The 12,386-nt window shown below is 44.8% G+C and overlaps 1 protein-coding gene across 1 annotated transcript; it reads left to right on the top strand.

The window, feature by feature from the left end:
- The first annotated feature begins 7,337 nt into the window (after positions 1-7,337).
- Positions 7,338-8,911, top strand: LOC103634789 (protein ALP1-like). Its single transcript, XM_008657381.4, has 2 exons — positions 7,338-7,610; positions 7,686-8,911. The coding sequence occupies exons 1-2, from the start codon at positions 7,363-7,365 to the stop codon at positions 8,704-8,706; spliced, it is 1,269 nt and encodes a 422-aa protein (XP_008655603.1). The 5' UTR covers positions 7,338-7,362; the 3' UTR covers positions 8,707-8,911.
- The last annotated feature ends 3,475 nt before the right edge of the window (positions 8,912-12,386 follow it).

The raw sequence follows: 12,386 nt of genomic DNA, 5'->3' as shown, positions 1-12,386 counted from the left end.
AAACAAAGAGATCAAATCCTCTCCAAAGTCCGGAATCACCCGAAACAAATTAGCGACTAGAGAGAGAGAGAGAGACATTTGTGTTCTTTTGAGCTCTTGCGCTTGGATTGCTTTTCTTCTTCCTCATTCTTGCTTTCACAACACTTGTAATCAAAACAAGAGACACCAGTTGTGTGGTGGTCCTTGTAGTGGACTTAGTGTCCCATTTGATTGAGAAGAGAAGCTCACTCGGTCTAAGTGACCGTTTGAGAGAGGGAAAGGGTTGAAAGAGACCCGGTCTTTGTGACCACCTCAACGGGGAGTAGGTTTGCAAGAACCGAACCTCGGTAAAACAAATCATCGTGTCATCTGCTCTATTTCCTTGGTTGATTTGTTTTGCGCCCTCTCTTTCGGACTCGTCTATATTTCTAACGCTAACCCCGGCTTGTAGTTGCGCTTAAGTTTATAATTTTCAGATTCCGCCTATTCACCCCCCCTCTAGGCAACTTTCATAATCCCATTAGTGCTGTCAAACCAATCACATAGAAAGAATACTAATTTCAAAGTTTTGTTCCCTGCAAAATTAAACTTTAGGATGTTTTGAATGATGCCATAATAATTAGTTTCTCTGCCGAGTGCATCGAGTGCCCTAGTCAGAACTCTAGTGTTACGTGTGGCTGCACGAGGACGAGACTTTTCAAATTGGTCTGAACGAAAACGGAAGCCATTCACATCGTATCGACCAAAGGTTCTGCAAGTCACCGTCCCATAAGATAGCTGTCTCAAGTCCTCGTGTATGTTAGGAGTCTTTGTGCACTGCAAATAAAATACAGTTAAAATGACTACCTCGCGTAAAAGGCTAAATGACATGAAAGTAAGGAATATAAAGAGTTTACATGCTCGCGAAACCAGTCAACAAAATTAGGTCTTCCTTGCCTCCCATGTCATCGCATCATATCTAGTTGTTTGCTTGTAGGCTGATGGGAATAAGTCCAATTTTCCTCGTCGAACTTACTATACGACAAATAAGTAATTAAATATGGCTCCTTTGGTAAAGAAATTAAGGGGTAAAATAAAGACTTACATGAAATATGGCTCTATCTCTTCCATATTAGAGTACATGTATAGCAATGAGGAAATTTTTTCATCCATGCTAAGGTGGTAGAACATGCCCTTACTAGTACTTGTGCCTCTCCATTGGAAAATGTTGAGATCACTGACTAGAGGTTCCTCATCGACATTGTATCGCATGGTAGCAGCATAGACATTATGTTCCTCTGCGAAATACACACTCGTGAAGTATGAAACCTCCTTTAGCAAAAAAGCTTCAGCGATGCATCCTTCTACTCTAGCCTTATTTCGAACCATGCCTCGCAGGTTTTTGAGTGCACGTTCAATGTGATACATCCACCTATATTGTACAGGTCCACCAAGCTTTGCCTCATATGGAATGTGAATAAGTAGATGCTCCATCGGATTGAAGAATCCAGGTGGGAATATTTTTTCTAGCTTGCAAACAACGCTGGTATTTCTTTCTTCAACTTCTCCATCATATTTTTACTTATTTCTTTGGCACAGATCTGCCTATAGAAATAACTTAGCTCAGCTATTGCTTGCCACATGGCGTCGAGCATATAACCACAAAACATGACAGGGATAATCCTCTCCATTAATATATGGAAGTCATGGCTCTTTAACCCAGTTAGTTTTCCCGTTTTCAAATTCACAGCTCTTTTCAAGCCCGCAGCATATCCATCGGGAAATTTAATTTTTTCATCCATCTCATTACCTCGACCTTGTCTTTAGAGGTGAGACAGAACAAGACACGTGGCGGCTTACCGTTGGCATTGAGCACTTGGGTTGGTCGGTCACAAAGCATTGCTAGATTTCTTCGAGCTTTCAGATTGTCCTTTGTTTTTTCAAAATGCATGCACGTGTGTATGAGGGCTTCAGCAACATTACTTTCTTGGTGCATGACATCAATGTTGTGCACAAGAATCAATGACGACATATAAGGGAGCTCCTAGAGACCACATGTGTCCAGTTGTGGTCCACTCCGAATCCTTCGTACTTGTCCCCCTTTTCATTTAAGACAAGATTGTTCAGCTGAGCATATATTTCTGCTATGTTAAGACGTTTAGGCGGTCCTTTGGTGACCACAGTGTTCTTTATAAAGTTTTTCTTATCGCTCCTAAAGGGGTGTTTCCTGGGCAACCAGCGTCGATGACAATCGAAGTAAGTGATCTTTCTACCATGAGCAAGACGGAAGCAATCTATATCTGAACCGCAATATGGACATGTCAATCTACCATGTGTACTCCAACCGGTAAAAATAGCATACGCCATGAAGTCATGCACCGACCACAAATACGCAACTCGAAGTTTGAATATCTATTTTTAAAAAACATCGTATGCTTCAACACCTTTCCAAAGCTCCTTCAACTCTTCAATCAAGGGTTTTAACATGACATTGAGGTTCTTTCCAGGATAGTCTGGGCCAGGAATGATTAAGCAAAGAAATATAAATTCATATTTCATACAAAGAGAAGGTGGAAGGTTGTATGGAATAACAAAGACGGGCCAACATGAGTATGATGATGCCATTTGCCCAAAAGGTGTGAAGCCATCGGTCGCGAGGCCGATTCGAACATTCCTCGGATCAGCTACAAAGTCGGGATCAAACGTGTCGAGAGCCTTCCATGCATCCCCATCTAAAGGGTGCACGATTAGGTCATCGTTATCACGGACACCTTCTTTGTGCCATCGCATGTGCATAGCAGTTTTTTTAGATAGAAACATCTGTTTCACTCGAGGAGTTAGTGGCAAATAGCGGAGCTGCTTATGTGCAACATCTGTCAACACCTTCTCACCCTCATCATTAACAACTTCCACAAATCTAAATTGTCCACATTTCAGACATTTTTTCTCTTCCGCATGCTCCTTCATGAAAAGCATACAATTATTTTTGCACACATCAATCTTCTCATAATCCATACCGAGACCTTTGATAATTGTCTTTGAATGGTACATGCCTTTAGGCAACTTATTGGGCTTTGGGAGCACATCTCCTAATAACTTTAAAATCTCATTATAACAATTGTTCGAGAAAAAGTACTTGGACTTAATGGCCATGAGCCGAGTCACAAAAGCGAGTATACTCACATCTGTGTGTTCATGCAACGACTCTTTAGAGTCTTTTAATAGTTTGAAAAATCTGGAAACCTCTGGTGTGGCAGGATCCTCGAAGCTTAGGTTTAATTCTGGACGTAGTGAATCTAGCATCTCATGCATCGCATCATCGCCAGCCCAATCATTATTCTCCTCCTCTTCTACATTCCGGTTGGGTACTACCTCACCATGATGTTCCCACACCTCATATCCGGGCATAAATCCAAACTGATAAAGATCTAGGCTAACTCTTTTCTTATTAAGAAATATACTATTTTCGTGCCGCCTACAAGGGCATCTGACAGTGCCGGTTAATGACAAGGAGAATACGTGGTCCACAAAATCTTTGGTCTTGGCTACCTAATCATCAAAATGACGTCCATTCCTACTCCAACCATTGTACATCCATGCACGATCTTCAACCATGCCTGAGACTGTTAAACCGAATCATATCGTGAAAACATTATTCAACTTCGTCAAGGGTATCGGTCCTACATGTATAGGTAAGGATATGTTCTAAACCATATGAACCTAGCAGGACCCAAAAAAATTTGGCGGCATAACCTCGCTTCCACTAAACAATATAAGAATGAACCACATATAACACATATACCATATATACCACATATGCCTTTACTAAACCAAATATACCACATATACAATATGCCTCGAACGAAACAATAATACTAATCACACGCACTAATCAACAAACACATATACCACATATGCCTTCCCTAAACATATAACATATATACGAACGCACTAATCAATAATATTAATCAAACGCACAAATCAACAAACACAATTACAAAATTATACTAATTTCGGCGGCAATTAAATAAAAGGCTGCCGAAAATACAAAATAAAATACGCAAAATAAAATACCTTAATGAAGGCGAGGTTGACGGGAGCCGAGGTCGACGGGACGGGGCAGAGCGCGGCGTGGTCGGCGGCGCGACGGTGGCGTCGGGCTTGGCAGCGACACGTCGGGGGCATGGGTGGGCGATGCTTCGGGGGCGTTGGGCGGCGTGGTGGGCCGGGGGCGACGCTACGGGGGCGTGGGGCTGCGCGGCGGGCCAGGGGCGGTGTGTGGGGCGGCGCGACAGGTGGGGGCGGTGCGTGGGGCAGCGCGGTGGGGCGAGCGGCAGCGAGAAGCGCATGAGCGGCAGCGCGAGGACAGAAGAGAGAAGAAACAGAACAGAGAAGAAGGAACCGACATATTTTTAAATACCTAATTTTCGGCGGCCAGGAAGCAGGCCGCCGAAAATCCCTGCTTATTTTCGGCGGCCACGCCCTGGCCGCCGAAAATAAAAATGGCCACCGAAAATGGTATACAGTGCTGTTGTGTATGTATTTGGGAAACTACGAAATATTTGTCTTTCTGAGTATAGTTTATCATTTTCGAATAACCGATACTTCCGATACCGTATTTCGACTGTTTGTTTTCCGTTTTCATCCCGTTAAAAAATATGAAAGATTAATCTAGTCGTTTTTCATCATTTTTTATCATTTTGATCCCTACTGGTGTAAGCCCGGTTTGATTCAGTTTTTTCTAACGAGGTTATCTGAGAATCTATCCGTAAGGAAAATTTGTCTATGGTAGAATTTAAGTAACATGGGGATTACGTGTGAAGTAAGATGAAGAGAACCATAGAGTAAGACTGTGTTCAACGGCGTCCGCTTCCCTCCCCCTCCCCTAACACTGTAGCCGATATAGGGGCTACAGTGCGCCCCCTTCCCCTTCACCGGCGTCCTCCTCCTCCTCCTCCTCCTCTCCCTTCCCGATTCTTTCTCTCTCACGCTAAATGGATGGGCACGCTACGCCGCATTCCTCCCCCGCCGCCGCTTCCTTCGCCCACACGCCCGCGCGCTCGGAATACTTCGCGGAGGGTGCTCGAGGCGAACCACCGCCCCACTCGCCGCCCCCGCTGGTCATCGCTCCACCCAACCCCGCTCCTCGGGGACCTCTCGTCGCCGAAGCCGCCGCCGGCCTCGAGCGATAGGGATCGACAACGAGCGCGTGAGCTCGTCCCGCAACCTAATCTGCGAGGACCACCGGGTGGGAGGCTGCGAGATCGACGACGGGCTCGGTTCGATTCGGCTGGCGCGAGCACCAGCCTATCTGATACGGGCATCGACGGTGGAGAAACCTAGCGCGCGGCGGAACGCTGAGGTAGGCTTCTAGGGTCTCACCATTTCTTGTTCAAAGTCCATGTGCTTTGCTGTTCATGTTCCCACCGACCCGGCGGTCCGCTACCACGACTGATCTGTTCTGTTCTGCGCCCTCCTGCGAGCAATCGGATCGAAATGTTGGTGTTGGGTACTGCTGGGTCCATCTTTAGCATAGTCTGATTGTGTTTGATAGCTCTGTTCGGATGCTTGTGTGTTCTAGTGCTTGTTGACCATAGTTAGCGCCCAGGTTGCTTGTTTGTTTAGCCTCTGTACCTGTTCTTATTGAAAAACTTAGCCTTGTAGTTGAATTGATATATTTGGTTCAAGGATTTATGCTTGACAATTCTAATGCATTCAGATATTCAGTCTCCTAGCTAATGCATCTTAAGGATGGTAATTTTTGGGATAATTGGTGATCTTGTGATTCGTAAATTCAATGTTAAACCTGATTTGTTCTTTGGCATTTGCAGGTTATCTTGTATTCTCGTCAAGACAACTCTCTTCCCTCAGAGCACTAAACAATCATTGTGATTTATGACTAACTCTGAGTGGTGAAAGAATTAAGAAAATGCAGAACACCGCGATGGCTGTTAGATGCTCCTTTACTGCTCTTTTCCATCTACTCTTCTGTTTTATGATCCGTCAGCTTTGCTATGGCACAGTAACTGATATCCAATGTCTGAAGAAGCTGAAGGCATCAGTTGATCCCGACAATAAGTTAGAATGGCCATTGAGGCTAAAAATTGCCATTGGGAGTCCTAGAGGTTTGGCGTGGCTTCATCACAGTTGCAACACTCGCATTCTTCATAGGAACATTAGTTCCAAGTGCATATTGCTTGATGATGACTATGAGCCTAAGATTTCTGATTTTGGCTTGGCAAGGCTTACAAAGTTTGCTAATTAATTGTGTACTAAGTTACGGCCGCACACTGTTCATAGAGCAAATAAAAATAAAACAAATATTGAATGGTAGTTGAGTTAGTTGATGATGAAAGTATAAAATATTGGTGTGGTGGGGTATAGAGGTTTGATATAGGGGGAACCGCTATAGAGCGTGGAGATATAGGGGGAAAGAGAACGCTGACGTGGCACGTGAGTGGAATATAGGGGGAGAAATTTAGGGGGAACCGCTGAACACAGTCTAAGTGACGTTGATTTTAGACTGTCTGCCATGAGCGGTTCATCCATGTCGTTGGGTCCCACCATGTGAGGCAGAGTAGGGAGTCAGACGCGCTAGGCTGTGGGCAAGGACTCTAACGCGCGTCGGCTCGCGATAGGCAAATGGCCCATGAAGCGCGGAGAGGTGTCCAATAGGGGTCATGTTTTAATAACTCCGACTCCCGGCGCGCGACTTCATTTGAGTCGAAGGACAAAACACAGGTAGATACTAGAACCCGGACCAAGTGCACTGGGTCATCAGAACTTAGGTCCACCAAGGCTTGAGGCCATGAGACTATGAGAGTGGGTGAAGTGTGCCAAATTCCATCAATGCCCTCATGAACTACGATTGTATGGCAGCTAAGACTGTCTCCAGCAGCGTCCCCTAAATTCCGCCCCCTAAAGGAATATTCTCTGTCCTTTACAGAACACTCTAAAAGATTCTGTCCTCTATATATTCTCAGTCTCCAGCAGCGTCCCCTAAATTCGGTCCCCTAAAGCTACAGTGTTAACAGATTCCCTTTTTCCGTTTCTTTTTCAGTTTTCTTTGTTTTCTTCCCAAGTCACGCTACACAAATGATGCGTAAAAAATGTGTTTATTAATTTTTAAATTATTAAATTAGAATTGTCAATATTAATTACCATTGGCTGTTTTGTTGTGTGTAACTTTTGTCGATAAAGCGCCGCACAATATTTTATCGGTACGAAAATATTTTTTCAAATTGACAAGCTTGCACCGTAAGCCACAACTCTTCTTCGAGAAGCCATGGACTTGCTTCCCCTGCACGACAACTGGATGGCTTGTCTCCGAAGCGTAGTTCCTTTATAAATACCGAGTGAGCCTTGCATACTTCACTCAACCTTGCCTTTACAAACTCCACAACAATGGACCCCTACTTAGAATCGAATTTTCTTGTTCGGTTGATGGAAGAAATGGAAGAGGAAGAAGAAGAGTTGCAGTTGGCGAGACACATGCTCAATAGGAGGCGGCGTGCACGAAACGAGCGTCGACATGGTGGTTCCATTCCAGGGCGTGTTAGGATTCATCGTGATCACATGAGCGGCGATGCAAGAATCCGAGCGGACTACTTTGGAGCGCAACCGGTGTACACGGATGCTCAATTTCGCAGGAGGTATTTAAAATGCCCAGATTCATTTTGCCATGTACCTAACTTCATGACCCCTATTATGACACATTTTTATGGTAGGTTCCGTATGCGTCGCCATGTGTTTGAGCGCCTTGTTGATGTTGTGCAACAAGTGGATCCATACTTTATTCAGCGTCCAAACTGTGCGGGTGAGATTGGTCTTTCTGCTCTACAGAAAGTTGTTGCTGCTGTTCGAATCCTTGCTTACGGTATTCCGGCTGATGCCGTGGACGAATACGTACGTATTGGTGAATCCACGGCTCATGAGGCATTGAAACACTTTTGCACGACCGTCCAAACCGCGTTTGCTCCGTACTATCTCCGTGCACCAAATGCAGAAGATATCGCACGCCTTCTCCAAGTTGGCGAGTCACGTGGGTTTCCTGGTATGCTTGGTAGTGTTGATTGCATGCATTGGGAGTGGCGTAACTGCCCAAGTTCATGGAAGGGCATGTTTACAGGGCATGGTAAACATCCTACCATGATCTTGGAAGCTGTTGCGTCGTATGACCTGTGGATATGGCATGCATATTTTGGTCTGCCAGGTAGCTGCAACAACATAAACGTTCTCCACCGTTCAAACCTTTTCCAAAGGCATCTGAGCGGTGACACACCTCCTGTTTCATTCACTGTGAATGGTCACACGTACAATATGGGATATTACCTAGCAGACGGGATTTACCCTGACTGGCCCGCATTTGTCAAGACAATCCGTAATCCCTACGACGTTAGAACGCAACACTTTGCAACAATTCAAGAGTCTGCTCGAAAAGATATTGAACGAGCTTTCGGTGTACTCCAGAAGAGATGGGGTGTGGTCCGTGGCCCTGCTTACGGTTGGAGTCCTGAACACATTGGGGACATCATGAAAACTTGCATAATATTGCACAACATGATAATAGAAGACAAAGGTCCATTGGCTTTGAACACAACCTTTGAAAACATCGAAGTGCTGGCAGACACAAGTCAAGGTTCAATGGAAGAGCGCAACGACTTCGTCAATCAAAGGTACAACCAACTCAAAGACCACAACAAATATACTCATCTTCAGGTTGATCTGATACACCATCACTGGGCGTGACATGGATCCGGAGTTGCATAGGAAGCAATGAAACAAGTTGTGTCATGTCTGTTCTTATCTACTGTCGAACTGTTATTGTCTAGACATGTTTGTTAGTTTACCTTGTTCTAGTGTGGAAGTGTCTGTTGTCTGTACTGTGTGTCGTAGTGTCTCATGCTGCTCTTTCAATTCAATAACAAGAAGTACTACTGTCATGCAAGCACATGTGTGTACAAATGGTAAACAAAAAAAACAACATGCTCACAGTTATTCAAACCAAATAGTTGAAAACATATACTAAAACATTGAGGTACAAACCATGACAAATAGTTCAAAACAAATAGTTCAAACAGGTACTAAAACATTCTGGTACAAACCAGATTTGGGTCTGATGACAACAAGCTCACATAAAAAAGTCCGAGTACGTCGCATTCAGAAATGATAAACAAACAAATTAAGTAACTGACCATCACTGGCCAGATGAAGTTGACCCAGTAACCCTAGCCAATATCTCATGTTGCTTGGCTTCATAGTACTTGCGGAGAAGAGGGTTACATTTGCTCAAATCCATGCTTAAGATCATGATCTCCTCTTCCTTGCCCTCCTTTAGTTTCTGCCTTTCAAGCCTTAATTTCTCTAGGTTCAACTTCTTCTTTTCTAGGAGCAGTTTCTGCCTCTCATTTTTGTTCATTGAATCCAACTTCTTTTCCTCAGTTGTAACAGCTGTCTTGTACACTGACAGGCGCTCCAAATAAAGATCTCCCATGCGTGTCATGAACTCAGAATCTGATGAAGATGTGTCCACAGATTTAGTCCTCTTTGCCTTTTCCTTCGAAGAATCTCGACCCAGTGGCCTCTTCGATGTGAAGCTAGATGGTATAGATTCTTCTGCATTCACATCGACAGTGTTAGAATGGGTGGGATTAGCGTTGCCATGCTGATTTTGTTGCCCCATGTGGTTTTCCATCCATTTTGGTTGGTCCTTAAGTATGTCCCAACAATGTAAAAAGTGGAAAGGCTTCTTCTCAATAGCTGCAAACCTAGAGGCTGCCAGTGATGTCTGCGAGATAAAACAACTGGTTACAGCAGGAACATACTTGTAAATACCTACAATAGTTATGTGAAAATGTTATATTAAAGATGTACCTTGTCTGCGTCAGTGAGTCCACAAGGATTCTGTCGGAGGACTGCCATCATGTAACCAGCAAAAGTGGAACACTGTGTTTTGATAGTATCCCATCTACTCATCAAAGATTTTGTGGACCTTTCGGGCAATGTTCCTCGTCTTGAGTTGTATGCTTCAGTAATTCTACTCCAAAATCCTTGACGTTTCTGCCCTATGTTATTAATGGGATCGCAACTGACAGCAAGCCAAGCATGGCATACCCTAGTGTCCTCATCAGCAGTGAAGTTCGCTAGCTTTGTTCTTTGAGTTGCCTTTTTAGGAACAGCTGGTGTTCTTGAGCCCTCGGCTTGGCCATCAACTGGAAATTCAGAATGTTGAGTTCCCATAGGCTGCTCGTCAATCTGGCTAAGGAAGCTTCCATATTGAGACATCACCTGGTTCCAATCACTCCCCATTCTATGCAACAGAGGCAGATCAAACATGATATAAATGAACAGAACTGAACATGTAACATGATATAAAGTAATGCAAACATACTCCAACATAACAGAATAATAATTATACTAGCTGAAATGGTTTCAGTTTACATAGACCAGAACATTGAAATCCCCCAAAAGCATGATCATACCAACCCTGCCACCTTTCCTAGTTTTCGTCATACAAACGTGGTTACCGTACATGCTACAATACTTCTACTTAAGTTAAACCTACACACTAGTAGGGATATGTGTCATCAGTTGAGTAGTCACGACCATCGTTGTAGCCCACAAGGTCTTCATAGTTAATAGGTGACTCTTCGTCTATCAGTAGCTGGTTCTGAACCATCTTCTATCAGAAGCTCCTCTACTCCTTCCTCTTGTCGTCGATGTTCGTTTACTTGACAGTTAGCCATATTTTCTACCTCCCACTGAGTTTGCACTGCTACGTCTTCAAGATCCTTGGCGAGGTCGTCGATCTCAACTAGTGCTCGGTTCAATTCATCCACCAAAGGTGAGTTGAAAGGCTGGAAGGCTGATTTGACGACATCAACGATGTCACAACTACGCTTTTGAACAACTCCGAGCAGAGTAGCCAGTGCTTTACGGAGCTTTTCGTTCTCCGATTCCATGGCTACATCAAACACAGTGTTCTATTAGTTAGCACCGCCTACAAATTAGCTATCTTATACAAACTAGTGCATATAAGGGATTCGAAACTATGGCTACACAGTTGAAATTAACCCTAAAACCATGAATGTACATTCCATCTCGCAGTACAATCAAAACAACAGAAAATCAGGGAGAACACAGTCTGGCCACATCCAATCACTATGTTATTTTCTGCAAACAATCATCTTAAATGTCAACCTGTTTTCAATTCGAAGAATACTAACCATGTTCACATATAAAAGCCTCATGATCTGGGAGACCCGACAAAACTACAAGGGAGAAAACACCCCGCTATTGAAGATTTCATGTTGATTAATTTGAATGCTCCGGATCTGGGAGGAAAAACCCCCCAAACCTGAAATGGCTGGCCCCAAATCCGGTATAAATTAAGGAATCCGGACACAACAATAAGGGATTCATGGATGAAATTCAAGTTCTTGAATTTGAATGCTCCGGATCTGGGAGAAAACACCTCGCAAACCCTAACTTCCTTGCCCGAAATACAGAGAATACAATACGGTAATGAATCAGTAGTATACGCAATGGATTTGTGTAGATCGTACCTCGGTCTTCGCGGATCTGGCTCGGTGGAGCGAATTGAAGAGGAAGACGACGGCGGCGACGAGCTTCTCTTCCTTTTGCCGGTAGCCTTGGACGAAGTCGGCGGACGACGAAGCCGTTTGCCGATGGCGACTCTCCGGCGACGAGCTGGGGGAACCTCGCTTGGAACTTCGATTGCGGTGGGTCGCGCGTCGTCGGTTGGAAATGCTGCCAGGTCTACGCCGCCAGACCCGCCACCGCACGCCCGCTTCTCGCCCACCTGCCTCGATGCCGGCGGCGAAGCACGCCGGATCGAGGGGTCGGCCCCGGGAGATGCAGTCGCCAGCGCGGGGTAGGAGGAGGCGAAAGTTTCCTCGCGGCGGCTGGTGGAGGAGTAGCGCGGATAGCGCACTCTCGGAGGCCTCCACATTTAGAGTGTCTGGCACATTCTCTAAAATTTAGAGGACGCTTTTGAGTACCTTGCTGGAGGCGTAGGGGACCTGACAAACCCCTACATTTACCGGACAGGACCCTTTACAGGGTGTTGTTGGAGACAGTCTAAGGCTATGGCTTGAACGATAGAGTTCTTGTTGCAAAACATAGTGGGGGATGGATTACATCGTTCCTGATTTTTCAGGGTGGAATCATGCCATTTTGATGTCCGGTTAGAGGGATGGATTTATCCCTACCTTGTGCTTGGATGGACAACACTAAAATTAGGATATGACCATTCGTGACAAGTGGGACCTCACCTTGCCAACTATATTCGGATTGTTTTCGTTACTTCCTACAGTTCAACACCCTTTGGTTGTTGGAGATAGATGCTTCAGTGTACATCATGTCATGTGCATCGGTGGTGGAACAGCCATGGCAACGTACTCATGAAG

The sequence above is a fragment of the Zea mays genome, chromosome 8, assembly GCF_902167145.1.
Source record: "Zea mays cultivar B73 chromosome 8, Zm-B73-REFERENCE-NAM-5.0, whole genome shotgun sequence".
NCBI classification, from domain to species: Eukaryota; Viridiplantae; Streptophyta; class Magnoliopsida; order Poales; family Poaceae; genus Zea; species Zea mays.
This window is presented reverse-complemented; position numbering and strand designations above follow the sequence as displayed.